The sequence below is a fragment of the Sugiyamaella lignohabitans genome, chromosome B (assembly GCF_001640025.1).
Source record: "Sugiyamaella lignohabitans strain CBS 10342 chromosome B, complete sequence".
In the NCBI taxonomy this organism is placed as follows: Eukaryota; Fungi; Ascomycota; class Dipodascomycetes; order Dipodascales; family Trichomonascaceae; genus Sugiyamaella; species Sugiyamaella lignohabitans.
In genome coordinates this window covers 2,426,856-2,447,436 of record NC_031674.1, presented here as the reverse complement: position 1 = coordinate 2,447,436, position 20,581 = coordinate 2,426,856, and the positions used below count along the sequence as shown (strand labels likewise).

Genomic DNA, 20,581 nt, shown 5'->3' with positions numbered 1-20,581 from the left:
CCAGAACTGAGATCCTTTCTGTTGAGCCTCTGTCGAACCTACCAATCGGTTCTTTTATGGTGAGTCAACACTTCCTATATTGACTATGAGGGAGGATTCAAAAAAGACTCTCACGGGCTTCAGGAACTTCCATTGCCATACAGCATTGCCATACAGCTAGTATCTGAGAGTTATAATAGGTTCTAAATTTATTATGTACATCAGGTGTACTGCCCTTGAAAAATAAATCTGCAAGCTTACAAATACTGGCCATAAAGGGGATATAAAAGTGATTGGCATCTTTTCTTGGTAGTTTATGAACCTTCTTTACCAGTACCCTTAATTTGACGTGTGGGGAAACCCTGCATCCGGGTGGGGGTATCTCCTGCATATGCGTAGTTTAAAGTATAGAATTTGAAGATCTCCCTGTTTGTGGGGGAGTCATAAACCACTCTAAATCATGTATCGGTCAGGAACGCGATTATTTGATGGCCCTGGATGGCATCGGGCTTTGCATTAGTGCCAAAGACCCCCATCCAGCCGGTTATTTCGGTTGAATTGACATTTCTCCACTTCCTCTTCAACTTCTTGAGTGGGCAATCGAAGCAGTGTGGAACTTTCTCTATAACCCCAAGTTGGTCATTAATTGATGATTTTGGAATGAAGCACTAATCAACTTCGAACTGAAACCTCTATCAATAAACGGCAAGATCAAAACAATCATAATTAATAGAGTTAGCTTGATAAGCAGGCCCGGTCACTGACAATGGCATGAAGTGAGTGGGTCTTCTGGAGGCACTTTCCAGTAATAACCGTTATGGGATCGGATAATAAAAGTCTCCCCATTTAATTCCTAACAGGTAAAAAAATATTTTTATCTTTTTTGAAACAAATGGGTCAAATGGTCTGGTGAACTAAGCGCAAAAGCAATTATTTAACTATCGATTATACACACAAGATTCTGGGGCCGTGGCCTGCATGTACGATAAAAAGCTTTTTATCATTCTTGGCTCCCGCACGAGACACTATCAACCCAATGATCAACTAACAATCAAAGGATCAACAACAATCAGAGTTGCGTCTCGTATTCTACTGTGGGGCGATCTGCCGATACATTCTGAGGTCGCTCGAGACTATTCTTGCTAATATTCGAATATTGCAATTCAAATTAATTGATATCTCCACAGTGGTAGCTCTGTATTCTAGTAAAATCAATGTTCGAAGCTGATATTACTTATGATCCTTCGCTTCACCTTTATCTTGTGTTAAGCTTTCCTCCATAACCAACAACACACATCCAAGACTGGAGATATGTGCCGACTGTCAATATCTCAAATAAATCAACAGTAGATCACGATCTTCATGTAGATTCTCAACCGGTTAAAATGATACATGTCATATCAACTTTTAACCCCTCTACCCCCATATTCCGTTCGTGCGAAAGCAATGGCAAAAACATTTCCATTTTCGCTTGACAGACTAACTTGAATGTGGAGAAAAATCGATAAAGTGCGGAGAAGCAGAGTAAAGAAGTTGAAGTTAATGCGAGGTACCGTAGACGTTGGAGATCAAAATTGCATATCTGAAACTGCGATTACAACGGTTTAGTGAGGAAATCGGTTAATATCAACAGAACGCGCTTGCCTGCTTTAATGGCTTTGAAAATGTCTATAAAAAGGCCAGCCAATCCCCAGTCATCCGTCTCTCCTTTTCAGTTCATCACAATCAGAAATGAAACTGAACAATCTCTTTCTACTAAGCCTTATCACCAATGTTTTTGGTGCAGCAGTTGAGCTCGATGAGCGCAATGGCGGAGGCATTGGTTTGACCAATTTACCATATCCTTTGCCTTATTATGAGAATCCCCTTCTCCCTGATCCATTCTCATCTGCCCTTACAGGACGACGTGCCACCAACAAGCAACAGTTTGAAAGTTTGCAACAAGAGCAGTCGCTTCTCTTTGAGGCAACTGAACTTGGACCCATGGCAGTTAAACCAGACAGACTCCATGGATCCCTTGATAATGACACTCTCATTATTACAGCAGAAGTAAATGGCCGCAGTATCACTTACAATGCAACTATCGTATACCCTTCAGCAGGTAGGGCCCCATATCCTGCTATGATCGCCTACTCAGGAATCAGTATCCCTCAACCTGATAACATTGCTTTCATTGTTTTTGATAACAGTAACTTTGCCCAACAGAATGCCATGTACTCTGCCAGTGGCATTGCCTATGGTGGTGGTGATGCCTTTACCACCACCCGTGGACAAGGTCAGTTCTATGATCTGTTTGGAGCTGCTCATCCATCTTCAGCTATGATGGCTTGGGCCTGGGGTGCAAGTCGTATTGTCGATGTTCTTGAACAACTTCCTCAAGCAAAGATCAACCCGAAGAGAATTGGTATCACAGGATGTAGTAGAGATGGTAAGGGAGCACTTGTGGCTGGAGCTTATGACGATCGTTTTGTCTTGACAATTCCCCAGGAATCCGGTTCCGGTGGTGCTGCCTGTTGGAGATTATCTCAATATAATCTCACTCACAATGATGTGGTCCAAACTGCCACTGAAATAGTGCAAGAGAATGTATGGTTCTCCACTTCGTTTGAGAGATACGCCAATTACACTGACCAACTACCTCTTGACCACCACATTCTTGCTGGTCTAGTTGCTCCACGTGGTCTTGCTATTTTTGAGAACATTGGATACCCCTGGTTGGGTCCTTGGTCTGTTTATGGATGTATGGTTGCAGCCCGTAACATCTATGAAGCTGTCGGTGCTACGTCAAACTTCGGCTTTTCTCAAGATGGTCCCCACAACCATTGCTCTTTCCCTACAGATGATCAAGGTGCCGAGCTCCAAGCCTTCTACAATAAGTTCTTGCTTGATGAGAATGTCAACACCAATGTTTTCAGGACAAATGGTGGTTATTCTCCCGACTTTAGTAGCTGGATCAACTGGAAGACTCCTAGATTATTTTAACTAGTCTCATATAGTAAACATGTTGAATAAAGTGATCTACAGGGCGGCTGGATAAAAGTCCCCAGACCCCGGATATGAAAATACCATACATAATCCGATCTTCACACCTAAGACATAATTGAAACTAGCACTATACTAGGACCGAACAGAACAAATCCATGACCATTGATATCCGACCTCTTACAACTCAAGACTTTGCGTCTGCTACAGAGACAGTTGATAAAGCTTTTGCCGCAGATCCTTTTTTTTCATGGCTTCATAAAGGTGATGATAATGTTACCAGAGCCCACCTGGACCTTGAACTCGTTTTCAAAAGAACCATTCGACACGGGATCCCGCTGGTTGCAGTAGATAATGGACGATGTGTAGGAGTAGCCCTTTGGGATAGACCAGGTGAGGAGACTTGGAGTGAATGGTTTGGATCTTGGTGGGAGTGGGCTACAGAGCTTGTATACGATAGTGTATACGGAAAACTACCAGCGGTGAGTATAAAATATTGGGTTTTTGAATGCATGGTGAAGTCTAACAAACATTTTAGCGTGTTTTCATTTTCATAGAAGCCAAGAAGAACATTCTTCAAAGACTGTGGACAGACCCCAAAGGATACTATTATTTAAATTATCTCGCTGTACATCCGGATTATCAGGGCAAAGGATTAAGCAGGAAACTGATTGATCCAATCTTGAAAATTGTGAGTGTTTCATACGCAATACCTGAGGTATTCAAATATTAACACAGTGTTTAGGCTGATGAAGAAAGGACCAAGTGCTTTTTAGAAACTTCAAAAGAATCCAACATGGCCATATACGAAAGGTTTGGATTCAAATACGTTGATTGCTTTGAACCTAATGATAATGGAGATTTGGTAAAGGTAAGGTTTCACTGATAGATATTATCTTAACACTTAACGTCTTACTAACCAGTAGATTTATTGTATGGAAAGACCCCCTGCAGAATAGATTGTATAGCGCCATTGTTGATTTTGTTGATATGGACTACCTGAGAGATAAGCTTTCAGATTGAAAAGGGTTTTTGCGTGGTATACTTTCAAAATAGACGGTTTAACTTGCATATCATTTCCCACTTCGGTCAAACAATACAAAAAGTAGCAGCCATTACTAAGCTGTTTAAGCGGATGGAACGGTGTTCAATCTGTTCAATCGCTGTATCTACTGTGCGGTAAATAAGTTCACTAGCATTTGATAGATACCGAGACATTGTAGAAGAACCATCCCACATTTGACCGATAAGCGGAAGTCTGAAACCCCCTGAAAGATTTACAATGCATATTCCTCTTTTAGCCATATAATACAAGAAACCCCCAGAACACTTGAACATGTGTGAGATATTGGATTCTTAGGACCTTAGGACCTTCTCAAATCCTTTATAGTTCCAGAAATGGAAAGTTGTAGTTGAATATGAGACATCCAACGCTGTCGGATCCTTTCCGTATTTGTCCAGATAATCAAATCTATCTATCAGTTTTCCAGATGGCATTGTAAAATCTGGGAACCCTCTGCGAGCTTCGTAGTTCGTATGCTAAATAAATATCCTATTTCTCTGACAAAATAGGATCTTGGAAAACTATATAAACAGACTAGATCCCTCTGTCTGGATAGTTCTCTCCACACACAAACAATCAACCAATCTCAACAATGACTCAATACTCTAACACCCCCATTACTGTCGTCGCTGACAATGCCGCTACCTCTTCTGACTCCAAGCCAGTTGAGTTTGAACAACCCAAGGATCAGTATGCTCTTCCTCCTCCCAAGGGTAAGTATTTTGCGATTTGTACTTTCCGTGACCTGGCTCTAACATTTAGATACTGCTCCTTTGCTCTGCATCATCTGTTAAATAGCTTATTCTGAGGAGTGCTACAAAGGTCTGGTAATGTTTTCCTACTGGGTTTTCCATTACCCTTGCATAGATGTGGGATTTGAGTAGCTGGTCAACTCCCGGTTTGTAGCTTTAATAAATAATTTTGAATCTCACAACTTATTTCTGGAATTTACTTAACATTCCTGTAAATGTCAACTAAACATTACAATTACATAACTTACTATACGGTAATTAAATCTACCTTCTACCCTTGCCAGTTCTACTAGATGCATCTCTCTCGATAACTTCGCCAACACCTCCCATTTCTTCATACTTGTCTTCTGCAACACGCACCTCCTCTCTTCTTTCCCACCATCTATCTTCAGCTAAATCAAATGCAACCTTTTTAAGATCCTTACCTCTAGCGTCTTTGTTATTAGTCAAAGCCCAATCAATAAATTGAGCAGATGTACGAATATAAAAATCTCGCAGAGATTCAAATGGCTTGGGGTGAGGTAGCCATGGTCTAGGATCAGGAATGCCTTCAGGCTCAGGCTCTTCCTCCTCTTCTTCCTCCTCTTCCTCTTGTTCATCATCGTCATCACCATGACCATCTTCTTCGTCATCCTCATCTTCATCACCCTCTTCGTCATCTTCATCGTCATCATCTTCCTCATCCGAGCCTCCTTCTTCTAACTCTCGCAAATCTTCCCAGTAGACTTTCAAACCGTCTAGTTTGCCAAGGTCCAGAGAGTACATACTATCTAAATTATACTCTCTTTCTCCATGTTCGTACACTCCACCAAAAATAAATAGCGTGTCATCAACAACAGCCGTGGTAGAGTTAAATCTGGGATGCGGCATAGATGCAACAACAGGATATTCTTTTGCTGGATGAGCATCTTCGTCATCACTATTTTGTTTACTGCTTTCCGAGCTGGGTGTTTTCGAGAGCGCGTCTACTTCTTCATCCTCTTCAGGTTTCAGTTTATCACTAAGCAACTGAGATAAAGTGGCTTCCAGCTCCGCATGTCGATCTTCAGGCTTTGAACTCGATACCTGGACCTTCTTCTTTTTGGGCGCCCTTAATGAAAGAGCAAACCATCTGTTCATCTCTATTTGGTATGCAAATAAAGTGTTGTAAAAAATACTGTCCAAAGATTCTTCTGTCTCATCAGTATCATACACACCTCCAAAAAGAACACCTCGGCCCTTGTGGTGTACCATTGAACAGCCAACTCTTGGACTTGGAGCAAAGCCAGATTTCTTCCTACGTTCCCATCTCACTCCTTTTAAATCAGATTTCATCTTTAAAAGCCAAGAATCTGTGTGCACTTTGCCCTTTTGTAAACCCTTGCCAGCCTTGACCTTGGAATAGCCTCCCCAGATAATTGCACCCTCTCCAGTAGGAACCATGCTATGACCACTGCGAGCATCAGGTGCCATATGACTGGTTGGCCATTCAATTTGATGCCATTTATACGAGGTAACGTCGAAAGCCCACAAGTCTGATAGATAAGTCGTAGACGCACTTAGATCTCTGAAACCACCATGTAGAAGAATATAATTTTTCCAATAGGTCATTCGATGACCAGATCTGGCTGTTGGGCCCTTTTTATTTTCTACTTTAGTCCATTCCTTAGAGTGCGCATCGAGAATCCAGGTGTCACCATAGTGGTAAAAAGTCGACTGCTTTGGTGATGAGAACTCACCACCAAATAGCAAAATTATTCCACTAGGATGCACACACATAGAGTGGCCACTTCTAGGTAGAGGTGTGTTGGGCGATGATATTTTACGCCATTGATCTGATTCAATTGAGTATTGGAACAGATCATTATAAAAAACCGCTAAACCAGCAGATGTGGTTGATTCACCCCCAAAAATAAAAAGCTCTTTCTTTCCATGTACAGGATTAGCAACCATTGCAGCGTTGGTTCTTTTAGATGGCCGGTTACAAGTTGAAATCGTAACTGCTTCGAACTCCTCCTGCTGCTTTGCATAACTAGCTAATATTTCATCAATCCCCATGTCATCGTCATCTTCACCGACTTTTTTGGCCATTTTTTTCTCTTTATTCTCAGATTTAGCTTGAGCCTTTTGCTGCTTTTCAAGAGACCTGGCCTTTTTGGCCTCTTTACTTTTTTTGTCTTTCTTGCCCATTGTGAATCTATATTCAAAGTAAACTGAGGGTCAGATCAACTTTTTGGAAAATTGGCAGATATTTTAGAGACGGACATATAGGTGCATGCGCTGCCGCGGCTATATCTCCTACATGAAGTGGTCAGTCAAGCACAAAATCTAATAGTCAATTGCAATTAATGGATTTAGTAAATACGATATTATTCTTCCTGAACTTCATTTTTTATTTTTTTTGTCCTATATTCTTTTTATAAAATTATAACTTAAGAGCAAATATATGTTAAGCTCAGTTGTATTATTGCAACACCCATGCAGGGTCGTACATATTCCATTTACCCTCCGTCGATCAGCATCCGCAGTGATCGGCTATAAACAAACGGACGCGACACGCATCTGCTCTCGTAGTTATCCTATTTTCTTCATCTTTGGTCAAAAATGTCTTCTCTAGCTTCAATAAGAACGGTGAGCTCCGAAGGCGTCGAAGTACCTTCTTTGATTGTAAACTTTGGGGAGCTCCAAAATCGAATGGACAATTTTCGATCTCAGTTTGACGAGTATCTCTCTAGTAATAAGGAGAAAATTGTCGAATCCAAGAATGAGTTCAACTTAACACTGAGTAAAAACAAAGAAACTGAAAAATCTCTATTAGCAGAAATTGAGTCACTGCATCAGAAAGATGTTGAAAATGCCAAGCTGCGAGCAAAGGAGCAAGAAGAGTTGGAAGAAACAAATAGAGCTATAAGAGACTATTCTTTGAAAAGAGAACAAATGACAGAAACACAGAAGACTCTGGAAAAACAGATCTCTGAGCTTCGGCAATCTATATTAAAAATGAAGGAGAGTCATTCAAAAATAAAGCAGACGATAATTCAGGAGTCTAGTAAAAATCAACCAGAGTTAGAACTGTGGGAATCAACCCTTGGCGTTTCTATTGAGGGGGTCTCAGATGACGTGATAGGATTCAAGTTTACCAACATTGATCCTAATGCAGCTGATAGGGAGTTTTCGTGTGTTATGGACTTGAGCGAGAGGGACTATAAAGTTCTTAGTACTAGTCCAGCTTTGAATGGGTTGATAGTTGACCAAGCTTTAACGTCGCTTAACAGCTCTAGAAAATTAAGCTTGTTTTTGCGTGATATACGAAAGGCTTTTAAAGATATGGTATGAAATTATCCACTATTCAACTAACTATATGTGGTTGGATAAATTATACTGTGGTATGTTTATTGGTACTGTTATAGGTCGTCTCCATGGACAGATGGTATGAACAGCTTCTTGTTATCGATTTGCATGTTAGCAGCAATACCGGTGAACAGCTCATTGTCTGGACTCCAGGCCGTGAAGAAAAAAGAGTATACACCTCTTGGAACGTCATCCGGCACTTCCAATACTTGTTTCATATGTAATGGCTCATTACTAGCAGGAACGGGACATTTTATTTCTGCAAATGTAGCATACTGACAAAAGTCTACTTGTCCGTCAAATATGGGACCATCTTCTGAAAAACTAGTGATCCGAAGATATGTTCCTTGTGGAATTTCCTTCTCCAGTTCATAAATCATGTTGAATGTGACATGACCCGGGACCAATGGATATGGATCTATAGTGAATTCTTTGATTTTCAGTAAGGGATCTGTGCCGTTATTGCATACATTTACAATCGATCCTCCTGGAAGTGGTTTACAATCCTTTGGCGCCTGATATTTCATATTTTTGAACACTTGATCAAGTATATTAGATATATCCGTATTAATGGGTACTGACGTTATCGCCGGTGCCTTGTTCGAAGTTTTACTACTTTTTTTGGCAGACACATCGCCTAAAAGTAGAACGAGTAGCAAGGCTTTGAGTGAGTTTCTCATTGAATTCGTTTATAACCTGTACAGTTTATTTTGTGATTGAATGTTAGTTAGAGATATACTCTCGCTTTGGCTGATCTGGCCTTTATAAGTTTGACAGCCTCATCGAACCTGCTTGTTTCATGATATGCCAAGAGTAGAAAGCTTATTGACATTTTTGTCTCAGAACCTCATATAGATAAATTAACCTTTTTTAATTTAAGAGAGGGCACTGTTCGCTGTTCTGTTTCATGATCACGAGCCTATTTTACGATAGTATAACACTTGGTACACTTGGTACAGTCTCGTAAATATCTAGTTTCAACTGAATCATCATGAAAATGTCCATTTCTTTCGCATTTTGAATTCATCTATACCTGTCACCTGGACCCGAGGAATACCGCACGGCAGCATTCCAGGAATGGGCCTCTTCAAGTATAATTTGCTCGGACTATTCGTAATTGACCAACTAGATTACGATAACTAAGTAGAAAATAAGTTAAAACTGGCTGTTTAGAAGGGCCAAATGTAGTCACGTGATATGGCTTTATTGACATTCCGGCATGTAACCAAGTAGCTATTCCCCCTGAGCACAAATGTTTAACACTAAAACAGGTTCGTGTCTGTTATTAGGGACCATTTTCTTGTCTGTCACAGTTTTTGCTTCTGTAGGTGACAAGCTCCCAGAATTCAACAAATGTGTGGAAATATGCCGCGACACTGTATGTTTGGACAACAGTGAGTTGCCCTTCCATTTAAAACTGTTGTACTGGAATTGTGATCAGGAATGTGATTACCAATGTCAGCGAGTTATTACAGCAGAAAGAGTAGATTATGGCCAAGATGTAGTTCAATTTCATGGAAAATGGCCTTTTATCCGTATTTTAGGTATCCAGGAACCAATGTCGGTGCTGTTTTCTATACTGAACTTTGTACCCCATTTTAAGGGCTACTTGATGCTGAGAGATTCGCCCAAGTCCTTTTCGGAACTTCCGCTCTATAAATTTTATGTTATTTTCTCGATAATAGGTATGAATGCATGGGTATGGTCCAGTGTTTTTCACACGAGAGATTTTATAGTTACTGAAAGGTTGGATTATTTTTCGGCAATGTTGACTATTCTCTATGGATTATATCTTGCATCAGTCCGTGTTTTCCGATTAGACGTTCCTGCTAAAAAATTGCAACTTCAGCTCGTGACAGCTGTATGCTGTCTTGCCTACGTTTTACACGTTAGCTATCTTTCTTTCATAACGTTTTCATACACATATAACATGGCGGCAGGGGTAGTTGTAGGGGTCATCCAGAATTTGCTATGGATATATCATGCTTTCTCATCACACTCAAAAGTCTCCTCTGAAGTACTCACACCCAAGTCCTCGGCAGGATGGACACTATGGCCCTTTTACATTGTTTTAGGCATATCATTGGGAATGTCTTTAGAACTATTTGATTTCTCGCCATTTTTCTACTTCCTTGATGCTCATTCCTTGTGGCATGCTGCGACTGTTTTACCGACTTATTGGTGGTATGCCTACATTGCCAAAGATTTGGCATACCTCCGCGCATCGAAGAGTCGTGACTAAACTATAGGAACAGTTTGAGAATCACGTTCATCTCAATAGCACGTAAGAGAACCGATGAGCGTATTTTCAAGGGAAGAAAAAAAAAGGGGGAGGGGGGGGCATCGCCGCTAGAACGGAATCGTCTAAGTTTTATATATTAGGTGTGAATAGAATTTTGATAAAACACTGAACTATTTATAAGCTTCAAGCAAATGAGATACTTTTACACCCAGCTCATCGGCCAGGGTTTGAGTGACAGCCTCTGCATAAATACGAACAACATTTTCAGTTCCACTGGCCCGAACAAAACTTCTACCCTGGCTGTATTTTTGTACAAGGTTGTCAATCTGCGATTGCAGAAGAGGAGGTTCGACGAGAGTACGTTCTGCATTAGTGACTTTGAACATTGTACGATCGCGAACTTCTGCCTTCAACAGTCTGTTGGGAAGATCTGTGTATGACTGGTTCCAGTCAGCAGGATTCCATCTCTTGATGGTAAGAATGGCGAGAACCAGCAAAAGGTCAGACAAGGCATCACCAACAGTTTGATTGACAAGATCACTTAATGCCAGCAAAGTGTCAATGGCTGCCTTTTGAGCAGGGGAGCTAACCTGGAAGGTTTGCAACTTGGCAACGGCATCGGGATGGAAGAGTACAGTTCCGTGTCCGTTAGCCTCGAAATATACGCCAATGTCAAACTGCTGGGCAGCATGATGCAAGTGCTTGACACCAGTAGGAGTACAAACAACAGGCACTTTAAGAACACTTTCCAGATACTCGGTGGAGCTTCCATTTGCATAGGCAGTTTGAACGACACCAATATTTAATCCCGAATTGGTCTCCTGAACGAGGTCTTTGAGGAAAGAGGCAGCCAGTGTGGCAATTTTATCACCGTCAAGTAAGCGGAATTTTCCATCTTCATCAATGTAGAAGAAAACAATTCTATCAGCATCTCCGTCAAAACTGCAGAAAAGTTTAAGCTTAGGGACATCGGCGTCCAACCCTCCGGGGAGTCTTTGGTTGGTCTTGACATAGTCAGCACCGCAGCTAGAATTGAGTAATGAGGGATCTTCATATTTACCATTGATCAGGGTCATATCGATAGTTCCTTCGAGATGCTTGACCAATTCCGAAACTTTTGGTGCTCCAATACCATTAGCGGCGTCGATAGTGATCGAGTAAGGCTCGGATCCTGAAAGGACCTTTTTGTATGCATTAGCAAGCTTCTTGTAGTATCCCTCTTCAGTGGGCACACCATATGAGTTTGCACTTTTAAGTGTATTGAGTGACTTCACAAGGTAATGTAACTGTGGTGTGGTCAATAAACCGTAGTCTGTGGATTTAGCATCATGAGCAGCTTTCAATCCAGCCTCAAGCGCTTTGACGAGTGCAGGACCGGATTCTCGAGAATCACGAGCATATATAACATTGGCTGGGGTTGAAATATCGATGTTCAAATTTTTAATAAGCTCATTAACCCTGTCAGCCAAATCCTGTGAAGTTGCAGCATTAGCTAAGTCAGTAGCATAAGTCTCCCAAGCTTCCTCGAGCATATCACCAGCGGGATCAACGATCTTGGCGCCATTGTCTGGAGGGGGATTGTGAGAGGCAGTGATCATAACACCGATGACCTTTCCACCAAGGTATCGTGATCTTAGCGCAGCTAGTACACCAACTCTGAATACAGTGGAAGACAAAATATTGGCATTGTAACGGAAGCCAGCAGTGCCGTAACCGAACTTAATCCCGTCCGGTTTGGGATAATTGTCCGCTGATGAGATATCAATAGATGGAATCGCCATGATGAACTATTAGCTTTCTTTCAATAATGCGATGTTGACGTTGGTACACAGGTACGAATTTTAGAGGCTCTAATGTTGACAGAGATGTATGTCTTTCAAATGTGACTCTATAAATAAACCGCCAGGTAACGTGATCAACACACGATCCATCAGGCTCGATGTCGCTACACGGAGAATACATCGTGCGTCGGGGCTATGCAATCCAAAAAAAAATATGATTCGACCCAGGATCGAACTGGGGACGTTCTGCGTGTTAAGCAGATGCCATAACCAACTAGACCATCGAACCATTTCTATGTCTTGCGAACGACAAATATTCTCATTACATTCAATTCTAAGTTCCGTGTGGTTGTCAAAATACCTAACCCCTAACCCGTACACTGTAATATGATCCCTAACCCATGTGTATCTCAACTTATATTCTCCAGTTGTGGCCGCCTCACCAATAACCGCTCAATTATCAAGTCCCTTGTATTCCTATTAGTGCTTATTCATGGCTCCTATAAAAACCAAAAAAATAGTCCAAGTAATCAGCCTGCAATCAGGTAGATACGAGTGTCCCACTAGTGTGGTGATATATAAATAAAGGGACTTGAAACTGTTTGAATTGTGTTAACTTGTGTATAGCATAGGACTTGAACCATGCTTATTATGTCCAATTTGAGGTTTCCCATTTGGGATTATAAACGCTAATAAGCTTTACTCTTACATTGAAAAGCTAGTTATAGTTATCATTGGGTCATGTTATTTTCTTTAGCTATCGAGAGGAGTGACCCTTCTACTTCGACTTGTTTTTAATGGGGGATCCACTAGCGTCAAATATATTAAATCTAAATCTGAAGTCACAGACTATAATGAAACAATAGAAGAAAAGTAATTATCATCCTGGATATATGTACTGAGGTTATTTGAAACTGTTTTGAATTATATTCATTTCCAGAATTATACAGTGGCTTGAAAAAAAAAATATATATTGCTTTTTTATTCATTTGACGTTATGGCTATGTCTAGAATAAAATAAGATTGATTTTTTTATTTGGCAACCACGCAGCTTGTAATCTTGTATATTCTAATGAAGTGTTTTAGAACATACATGATCTCAAATAAGCATACACATACTATGATGGTCACCGGACCCACTGACAGCATTCTAAGTTCCGTTAACTCATCCAATATAAAAAAACCAACAAAACAAATTGCTAAATACCACTACTCAACACCTTGTATTAGCCACGATTAGGTTAGAATTCGTAAAAAAAATAATAATGAGGGCTGTGGGGTTCGAACCCACGCATCTACGATATCAGGGTACTCGAAGGGCTAATGCCCTACTAGCTTTCTCTAGATTTGTTAACCTAAACCTGACGCCTTAACCACTCGGCCAAACCCCCATTGTTGATGTAAGATGAGTCTTTTGAAAACATTAGAGTTAAAGCTTCAGAGTTTGTGCACGTGATGTAGCGTGCAACATGGGCCATAACAGGCTATATTTTCGGTCAGTTACGCCCTATTTCATCCTATTTCAACCTGTCCAAAGTCATGCTACAAGGGGGTGTGGGACAGGGGTGTTCAAATATCAAGTTTAAGCATGCCAATGCAGGCGGAAGTCTGGCTGTGGAGAAATTTAACTAACTATATCAACGAAAAATGTTATACCTTGGCATAAAAAATATATTCGAGTGATGGGATTTCGAATCAGTTTGCCTTGTATAAATGAGTTGTTTTATATATATTGACGTTGAAATGATTTACGTTTATAATTATCTTTCTGGCACCTGTGCGTTACCTTCTTTGCAGAACATTCATTCACCACTTTTGGGTGCTTACCATCAAACAGCCATCCATGCCTCCATAGATATACTAGCATCATGCCTTTAGAGCAACGGCTTATACCTTACAGGATAATTATATCGTATGACTACATCGTAATGTGGACTCTCAGAACCCAGTTAATGCTAAGTCTAGATGGTGGAGTAAGCATATGGAACACAATGAGTTGGTCCACGACTCTATGAGATTCTACCTAAAGAGGATATCTTTCAAGACCGGATTCGACGAAGGAAACCACCGTGGAAGAAAGGGGACAAGGAAAGCGAAAGTAAAGCCTAGAGGTCAAGAGTGAACTGAAGCAAAAGATTTATCAGGGACATCACACAATATGGGAATCAAAATACCAGACGTCTGCAAAAGGAGAGTTTAACCGGTCATATACCCTTCCAAGGTTATATAATGCAGACCACAAAAACCCCTTGAAATATTTCTTGAATGAATGGTCAAAGAATTAACTCAGTAAACTGGTGCAGTGACGAACAGCCAAAGGAGCGTTTAGAATGTTCTTCAAGAGGTTTGAAATCAACAACCAACCCCATCAATGTGAATGTGGAGAGGAAGAAGATATTAAACATCTATTATGTGAGTGTCACTGAAATCATCATCAGATCTTGCGGGACGCTTCTGCGACGTTAGATCTTAAAGTTCTCCTTGATTCCAAGAAGGGCTTAAAAGCGGTATTGGCCTTTTTGGCCAAAGCTCCGCAATTACTTGAGACGTTGTTCTCTTATGGTAGAGATGACTAGTACCGGGTTTTCCCCAGTAAGCGTTAATAACGGTGTAAACCTGGTAGCCGAACCGTTTTCCCCTGTACTCATTGAAATATCGCAGGTCACTTTGGTATATATATATCGAGCTCAAAATAGCCAAGGTAAACAGCCTGTAATTAGGTAAAAATGCGAGCAGTCCTCCTGGTAATGTGTAAACGATGGGATTTGAAATTATTTGAATGGTATTAATTATGTACAGTATAGGACTTTAAGCAAGATTTATTCATTCATTCACCACTTTTCGAACGGAGGAAAATTCATGGTCTATTTTTACGATAGCTGTCAGCATTGAACCGAGATTATCAAAATAGCTTGCGACGTTAGACATTATTGCATAGCCATCATTACTAATCACGAACCTCGTAGTCATTGAGATTAACAGCAATCAACACCAAAAGACTTGTTGCTCATCCTGAAGGTTCTATGTTCTCTGTCTAGTAGATGCAGAAGACGTAACACGACTTCACGGTTGAACCATCTTATCGAACATTTACTAATATCCTGTTAGGTAGCATGTGGATAATACGTCATTCTGGCCAATCATACGCTCGTGACGTTATCGTGTCGTAGGAATATAGTTTATATCATACTTAATCCAGGAGTTAAACTCAATCGGGCTTCTGTTCTCCCGTAGCGCATCTGTTGTATGTTATGTTACTAGATCCGAAACTTAAATTCCAAAACGATGCAAAATCGCTCGGGTATGTCTGAGTCAGGAACAATAACCAATTCGTCGACCAGCCGTTTATCTTAATTAAACCATCCTCATTGAAGTTACCGGCTATTATATTTTCCGACAGCATTCAGAACGCCACGATATCTTGTCATGTGAACGGCCCAGAGTTAACAACAATCGGGAAAGTTGATCACAAAATTATAAGCTAAACGACTTTGCAGTCTCGATAATGATTACTAGGGAGTATTATAATCCGCAAGTTTAGACCAGGACATTTCTATTGATAGTTCAAATGTTTCGACACTGGTTGTTTGCCTTGTGCCGCTTTGTGACACAGGGTCTTATCACTGATAGGCATACGCCATGCGTGACGCCATTGCTCATTTGCATGCACTTATCGTATGCACATTAATGTGAGACAAACGCCTACACTCCAAGATTCACTCTCTCGGTCAAAAGAAAGCCCAGATCTATAAACCTGGAGATCAAACATCGCCAACGGTTGAGTTGATCATGTCAATTGCCCCGAGAAATGGGAATAACCGTCTGCTCGTGAATTGAAACAAATTGTTATAGGGATTTGAAGGGAGATATGGATGAGGACAAGGGAGCTGCCCCGGGTACCTGCAGCAGCAAATAGCGTCTATGCCAAGAAATAAACATCAACAGGGGCCAGTTTGACAAAATCTTGACAATACATGATGCAAGGATTAAAGTTTGACACTGAAAATATAGCATACAGGAAGTGGCTAATGCAAGATGTTTTGGATCTGATATTCCGATAGTTTACTGGAGATGACACTTGATACATCCGAGGAATATACGGCATCAACGATAATTAGAGATCCCCATAGATTTGCGCGCCGTGATCACGAACTTTGCTACCTCTTGCGAGGTACGGCACTGACAGGGCGTACCCAGGTATGGGGATGTCGAAGAGTACGGCGCCAATGCTATAGAATTGCGACATGTTGTGGAGCGAATATTATAGTTGTCGCCATGAACGGCATTCTTCTTCAAGGCATCAAACTGCAAGTACGACCCCTCCCGGCTTTACCGCCTGTATCTATTAGTTGAAGAAGGGAACTTGAGAATTTCATGGCACAAAACAAGTTTGATCTACAGGTGAAGTTAGATTGAGATTCCTGAATAGTCCTTACATGTCGACCTCCTTGTCCGTGAAGGTGACGAGATGATCATGTCTTCTCTGGTAGATTCAGTAATCCAAGATCACTATAAATTGAGATGGATGGAACCGATAATTTCTCTCATCAAGACCAGTTCAACTGACCATCTAACAATCGATCAATCACTATGAAACTTACTTCTGCCTCAATTCTTCTCGCTTCGGTTTCACTCGCTGTCGCTGCTCCTGCCAATGGAAAGGGATACTTACTTGCCAAGACCCAATTGAGGACAATCACCCCTCCGGATGACGTATTGGACAAGCGCTCAGGCTCCTATGACACTCCTTTGGCGAATGAAATCTATGAATATATTGCTACATTCGAGCTTGGAACTCCTGGTCAAACCATTGAAGCTCAGATTGACACTGGATCTAGTGACCTCTGGGTCTACACCCCTGCTGTGCATGAAACTACCCCTTTCAACTCCAAGAAATCTTCTACCTATAAGTATCTTAATGGTAACTTTGAGATAGATTACGTGAAGGGCAGTGCTAGTGGAAATTGGGTCACCGACACTCTTACTATTGACGGAGTATCTCTGAAGAATCAGCAATTCGCTACTGTTGCGCAAGACGAAGGTTCTACAGGTGTTTTTGGAATTGGTCTTGAGGCTGATGAGGCCAGTAGCACTGAATATGTCAACGTTCCTCAGAATCTCGTCAATCAAGGATATATTAGTCACAATGCCTACTCATTGTATTTGGATGATCTTGAAGCTTCCGAAGGTGCCCTGCTTTTCGGCGCTGTTGACAGTGCTAAGTACAGTGGAAAGCTTTATACCCTCCCTCTCATCTCTAATAGCGCATTCCAGGTCACTCTCAGCGGTATTAGTGGTAGCACTGGAACGTCCCTCGGAGGTGCTACGTACGGAATTTTGGACTCCGGCACTTCATACACTTTCCTTCCCTCGGCAGATGTTTCGGCCATTGCTAGCTACCTTGGTGCTACTTATGACTCTAGGCAGAAAGCCTACTTTTTCGACAGTCCTCCCTCCAAGTCCATCGTCTACAACTTTTCCGGAGCCACTATCACCATCCCTCCTTCTGAGCTTGCTGTTCCTGCCTCTTCTATCCATCTGACTAATACTAAGCCTTACTTCTTGCCCATTCTTCCCAACACTCAATCCTCGGGTTACAATCTGCTTGGTGACAGTTTCTTGAGAAGCGCCTACGTTGTTTACGATTTGGAAAACAAGGAAGTCTCAATCGCTCAAGCCAGTTGGAATAATGCTAACTCCAATATTCAAATTATTTCTGGAACTGTTCCTGGCGCTGTTCCTGCCCCCAACGCTTAAGCGACATGGGAGTTCCAGAACTCGAAGTCTATAAATTGAAACTTAACTTCTATAACATCCATTTCTATAACAACAATCAAATTTATTCTATATCTTTCTTAGGAAGGTTATCACCATAGAAGGTTTCCTCCGAGTATTAATTAGCACTCGCGAAAAGTTAGCTTAACAGTAGGAATGCATTAGAATTTGGAATGAAGGCTCGAATTGACGACAAGAATATCCGAGACGGTTTCGGAATGTAACAGGTATACGAACAAGCAGGATTCTGAAAATCTACTAACGGCCAAGCAAGGTCGCCTTGGCAGATCTGAGAAAACTTTCAGTACTTATTTTACTACAATCAAGGTTCTCCGGCGTGCCCGTTGCAATCTTATTCTTATACATGTTGAATTTAAAAACTACCTCTTGAAGATCTCCTTGCATTTCAGATCGGCTAGTCAGAACTCTAATTTCAAGATAAGCAGACCCAGATTATAAGAAAATACGATCTTCAGGAGCAGCACGTTACGCCGTGACAGCTTTGTCTAAAGCTTAATGAGATGGTGCGTGATCAACATGAAACAGCATTGCCTAGATACGTAGATTCGGTGCTGTCCAGGCTCGTGCCATTTTACGCGGAGCAAGTGGTGCTGACAACTAGTAGAAGAAATTTTGAACTCTTATAGATTCTCAAAAATCTTTGCCTACCAGTTAGGTATAATCTCGGTTCCTCGATATTTATCGCAATATACTACACATGGCTCGTATAGGGAGGGCCACTCACCGACTGGTATTCAACCTTTAGGTCCACTCTGTAACAATCAATAAATTATATGTTCACATTTGACCTAACAACGAAGATCTGAAGTTAAGAGCTACGTTTCTGGTAATGCTTATTGAAAACTTGAAACTTGTAGTTATTTTCCATTTTTACAAATTTATAATATTAATCCACTTTGTAGTCACTGATACATACCAACCAACAACCCCTGTGTTTCAAATATTCAGAACGTCCTTCCTAAACATGAATAGACAAGTCTATAAAATGGTCTTTATTCTCATAGAAAACTTTTCTAGCCACCAGGTAAAAATGAAATTTTGCTCATCCGCTATTCTCTCTCTCTTGATTGCTACGAGTGTGGCAGCGCCTAGCACTAAAGATTACCTTTACGTGAAAACAAAGCTCAAGAGTGTCCCTAAAGAAGACAGGCTCTCGAAAAGGGCAGGCTACTATGACACGCCACTAGCAAACCAGATATTTCAGTATGTAGCTACTTTTGATCTTGGGACACCTGCTCAAACTGTGGAGGCCATGATTGATACTGGCTCAAGTGATCTCTGGGTTTACACCAAGTCGTCTGGACAAAACAGTTCATATAGCTCCGCGGATTCATCAACTTACAAGCTGTTAAACCATGACTTCGAGATTCAATATGTGTCGGGTAGAGCTAGTGGAGACTGGGCACAAGACACTTTGAAAATTGATGGAGCTTCAATCACCAACCAGCAGTTCGGTACTGTCTCGACAGGTTCTGAGTCCCCAGCTGTTTTCGGTATTGGTTTAATGACTGGTGAATCGGCCAGTACTAGATACAAGAATGTTCCACAGAGTCTTGTAGACCAGGGCTACATTGCCAGAAATGTGTTTTCTTTGTATCTCGATGACTTAGATGTATCAGAAGGCGGACTTCTATTTGGAGCAGTTGATTCTGAAAAGTACATTGGCCAATTATACACCGTCCCTATCACCGATAATGCCTCGTTTAAAGTCACCCTGAGCAGTATCTCAAGCAATGGAGCAACTTTGGAATCATCAGCCATTGGGGGAATTCTTGATTCTGGTACGTCATTAACATATTTGCCCAGAGATACTGTTTCGTCAATTGCAAACCATCTTGGCGCCACTTATGATTACAGCGAGGAAGCCTACTTTTTAGATAAGATTCCTTCAAAGAGTATTACTTACAACTTTTCGGGTGCAGCAATTACTGTTCAGGGATCGGAGCTCGCGATACCTGCATCTGACTTCAATCTGACCGGGGGATCCAAACCTTATGTGCTGAGTATCTTTCCCAATACCCAATCATCCGGATATAATCTCTTGGGCGACAGCTTCCTTAGAAGCGCTTATGTGGTATATGATCTCGACAACAACCAAATATCTATTGCTCAATCTAGCTGGAATAGTGACAGTTCAGATATTAAGGTTATTTCGGACACCGTACCTGGAGCTGTGGCTGCTCCAAGCGGCAGCAGCGGATGAACACGGCCGCTTGATCATTTGTCCATTGCCGCTTCTATAGTTACAATAATCTAGTTTATCCAGCAGTTCTATCAGGAGTAGGAGCTGGCCTTTGCCGTTAGACTAGAAAATTTAGGTTTGTGTAAATTTAGGCGTTTGCCGGTCACAGGGGTACATATGCGCTCCCAGTTACACTGTATGTCTCAGGGGTATTCACTAACGATCCAAGTGCACGTGATTGTCGGGCGGAGTTTGAACAATCCGGGCCGTTTTCTGCCAGAATGCGGAGAACTTTCGCTCCGAAAACGGAGGTCACGCCCTTAACGGCATTGATAAACCCCTAACTATAATCATCTGTAGGAGTACCAGCATAAACTCAACATGTCGTATATGCTGCCAGTCGGCTAGGGCATACATGCCTAAACAAGGATTGGACCAAGTTAGAGCTAGCTCTAAAAGTAAACCCGTAGTGGT

General features: G+C 41.4%; 8 protein-coding genes and 2 non-coding genes across 10 annotated transcripts; 5 read left to right on the top strand and 5 right to left on the bottom strand.

Moving 5' to 3' along the window:
• Positions 1 to 1,710: 1,710 nt before the first annotated feature.
• On the top strand, positions 1,711 to 2,961 carry AWJ20_2784 (uncharacterized protein; the record flags this gene model as incomplete). Its single annotated transcript, XM_018879751.1, has 1 exon — positions 1,711 to 2,961. The coding sequence occupies one exon, from the start codon at positions 1,711 to 1,713 to the stop codon at positions 2,959 to 2,961; it is 1,251 nt and encodes a 416-aa protein (XP_018737637.1).
• A 158-nt stretch (positions 2,962 to 3,119) lies between these two features.
• On the top strand, positions 3,120 to 3,518 carry AWJ20_2783 (uncharacterized protein; the record flags this gene model as incomplete). The annotated part of the gene is made up of 1 exon (XM_018879750.1): positions 3,120 to 3,518. The coding sequence occupies one exon, from the start codon at positions 3,120 to 3,122 to the stop codon at positions 3,516 to 3,518; it is 399 nt and encodes a 132-aa protein (XP_018737636.1).
• Positions 3,519 to 5,040: 1,522 nt separating this feature from the next.
• On the bottom strand, positions 5,041 to 6,945 carry KEL3 (Kel3p; the record flags this gene model as incomplete). Its single annotated transcript, XM_018879749.1, has 1 exon — positions 5,041 to 6,945. One exon carries the CDS (start codon positions 6,943 to 6,945, stop codon positions 5,041 to 5,043), a length of 1,905 nt encoding a protein of 634 aa, XP_018737635.1.
• Positions 6,946 to 7,359: 414 nt separating this feature from the next.
• On the top strand, positions 7,360 to 8,091 carry spc25 (kinetochore protein Spc25; the record flags this gene model as incomplete). The annotated part of the gene is made up of 1 exon (XM_018879748.1): positions 7,360 to 8,091. One exon carries the CDS (start codon positions 7,360 to 7,362, stop codon positions 8,089 to 8,091), a length of 732 nt encoding a protein of 243 aa, XP_018737634.1.
• Positions 8,092 to 8,159: 68 nt separating this feature from the next.
• On the bottom strand, positions 8,160 to 8,786 carry AWJ20_2780 (uncharacterized protein; the record flags this gene model as incomplete). Its single annotated transcript, XM_018879747.1, has 1 exon — positions 8,160 to 8,786. The coding sequence occupies one exon, from the start codon at positions 8,784 to 8,786 to the stop codon at positions 8,160 to 8,162; it is 627 nt and encodes a 208-aa protein (XP_018737633.1).
• Positions 8,787 to 10,518: 1,732 nt separating this feature from the next.
• PCM1 (phosphoacetylglucosamine mutase PCM1) lies at positions 10,519 to 12,129 on the bottom strand (the record flags this gene model as incomplete). Its single annotated transcript, XM_018879745.1, has 1 exon — positions 10,519 to 12,129. One exon carries the CDS (start codon positions 12,127 to 12,129, stop codon positions 10,519 to 10,521), a length of 1,611 nt encoding a protein of 536 aa, XP_018737632.1.
• Positions 12,130 to 12,344: 215 nt separating this feature from the next.
• On the bottom strand, positions 12,345 to 12,418 carry AWJ20_2778 (the record flags this gene model as incomplete). Its single annotated transcript has 1 exon — positions 12,345 to 12,418. It is a non-coding gene; the product is annotated as a tRNA-Val (tRNA).
• Positions 12,419 to 13,395: 977 nt separating this feature from the next.
• AWJ20_2777 lies at positions 13,396 to 13,520 on the bottom strand (the record flags this gene model as incomplete). The annotated part of the gene is made up of 1 exon: positions 13,396 to 13,520. It is a non-coding gene; the product is annotated as a tRNA-Leu (tRNA).
• A 3,199-nt stretch (positions 13,521 to 16,719) lies between these two features.
• Positions 16,720 to 17,886, top strand: YPS1 (Yps1p; the record flags this gene model as incomplete). The annotated part of the gene is made up of 1 exon (XM_018879744.1): positions 16,720 to 17,886. One exon carries the CDS (start codon positions 16,720 to 16,722, stop codon positions 17,884 to 17,886), a length of 1,167 nt encoding a protein of 388 aa, XP_018737631.1.
• Positions 17,887 to 18,955: 1,069 nt separating this feature from the next.
• Positions 18,956 to 20,128, top strand: YPS3 (Yps3p; the record flags this gene model as incomplete). The annotated part of the gene is made up of 1 exon (XM_018879743.1): positions 18,956 to 20,128. The coding sequence occupies one exon, from the start codon at positions 18,956 to 18,958 to the stop codon at positions 20,126 to 20,128; it is 1,173 nt and encodes a 390-aa protein (XP_018737630.1).
• Positions 20,129 to 20,581: the final 453 nt, after the last annotated feature.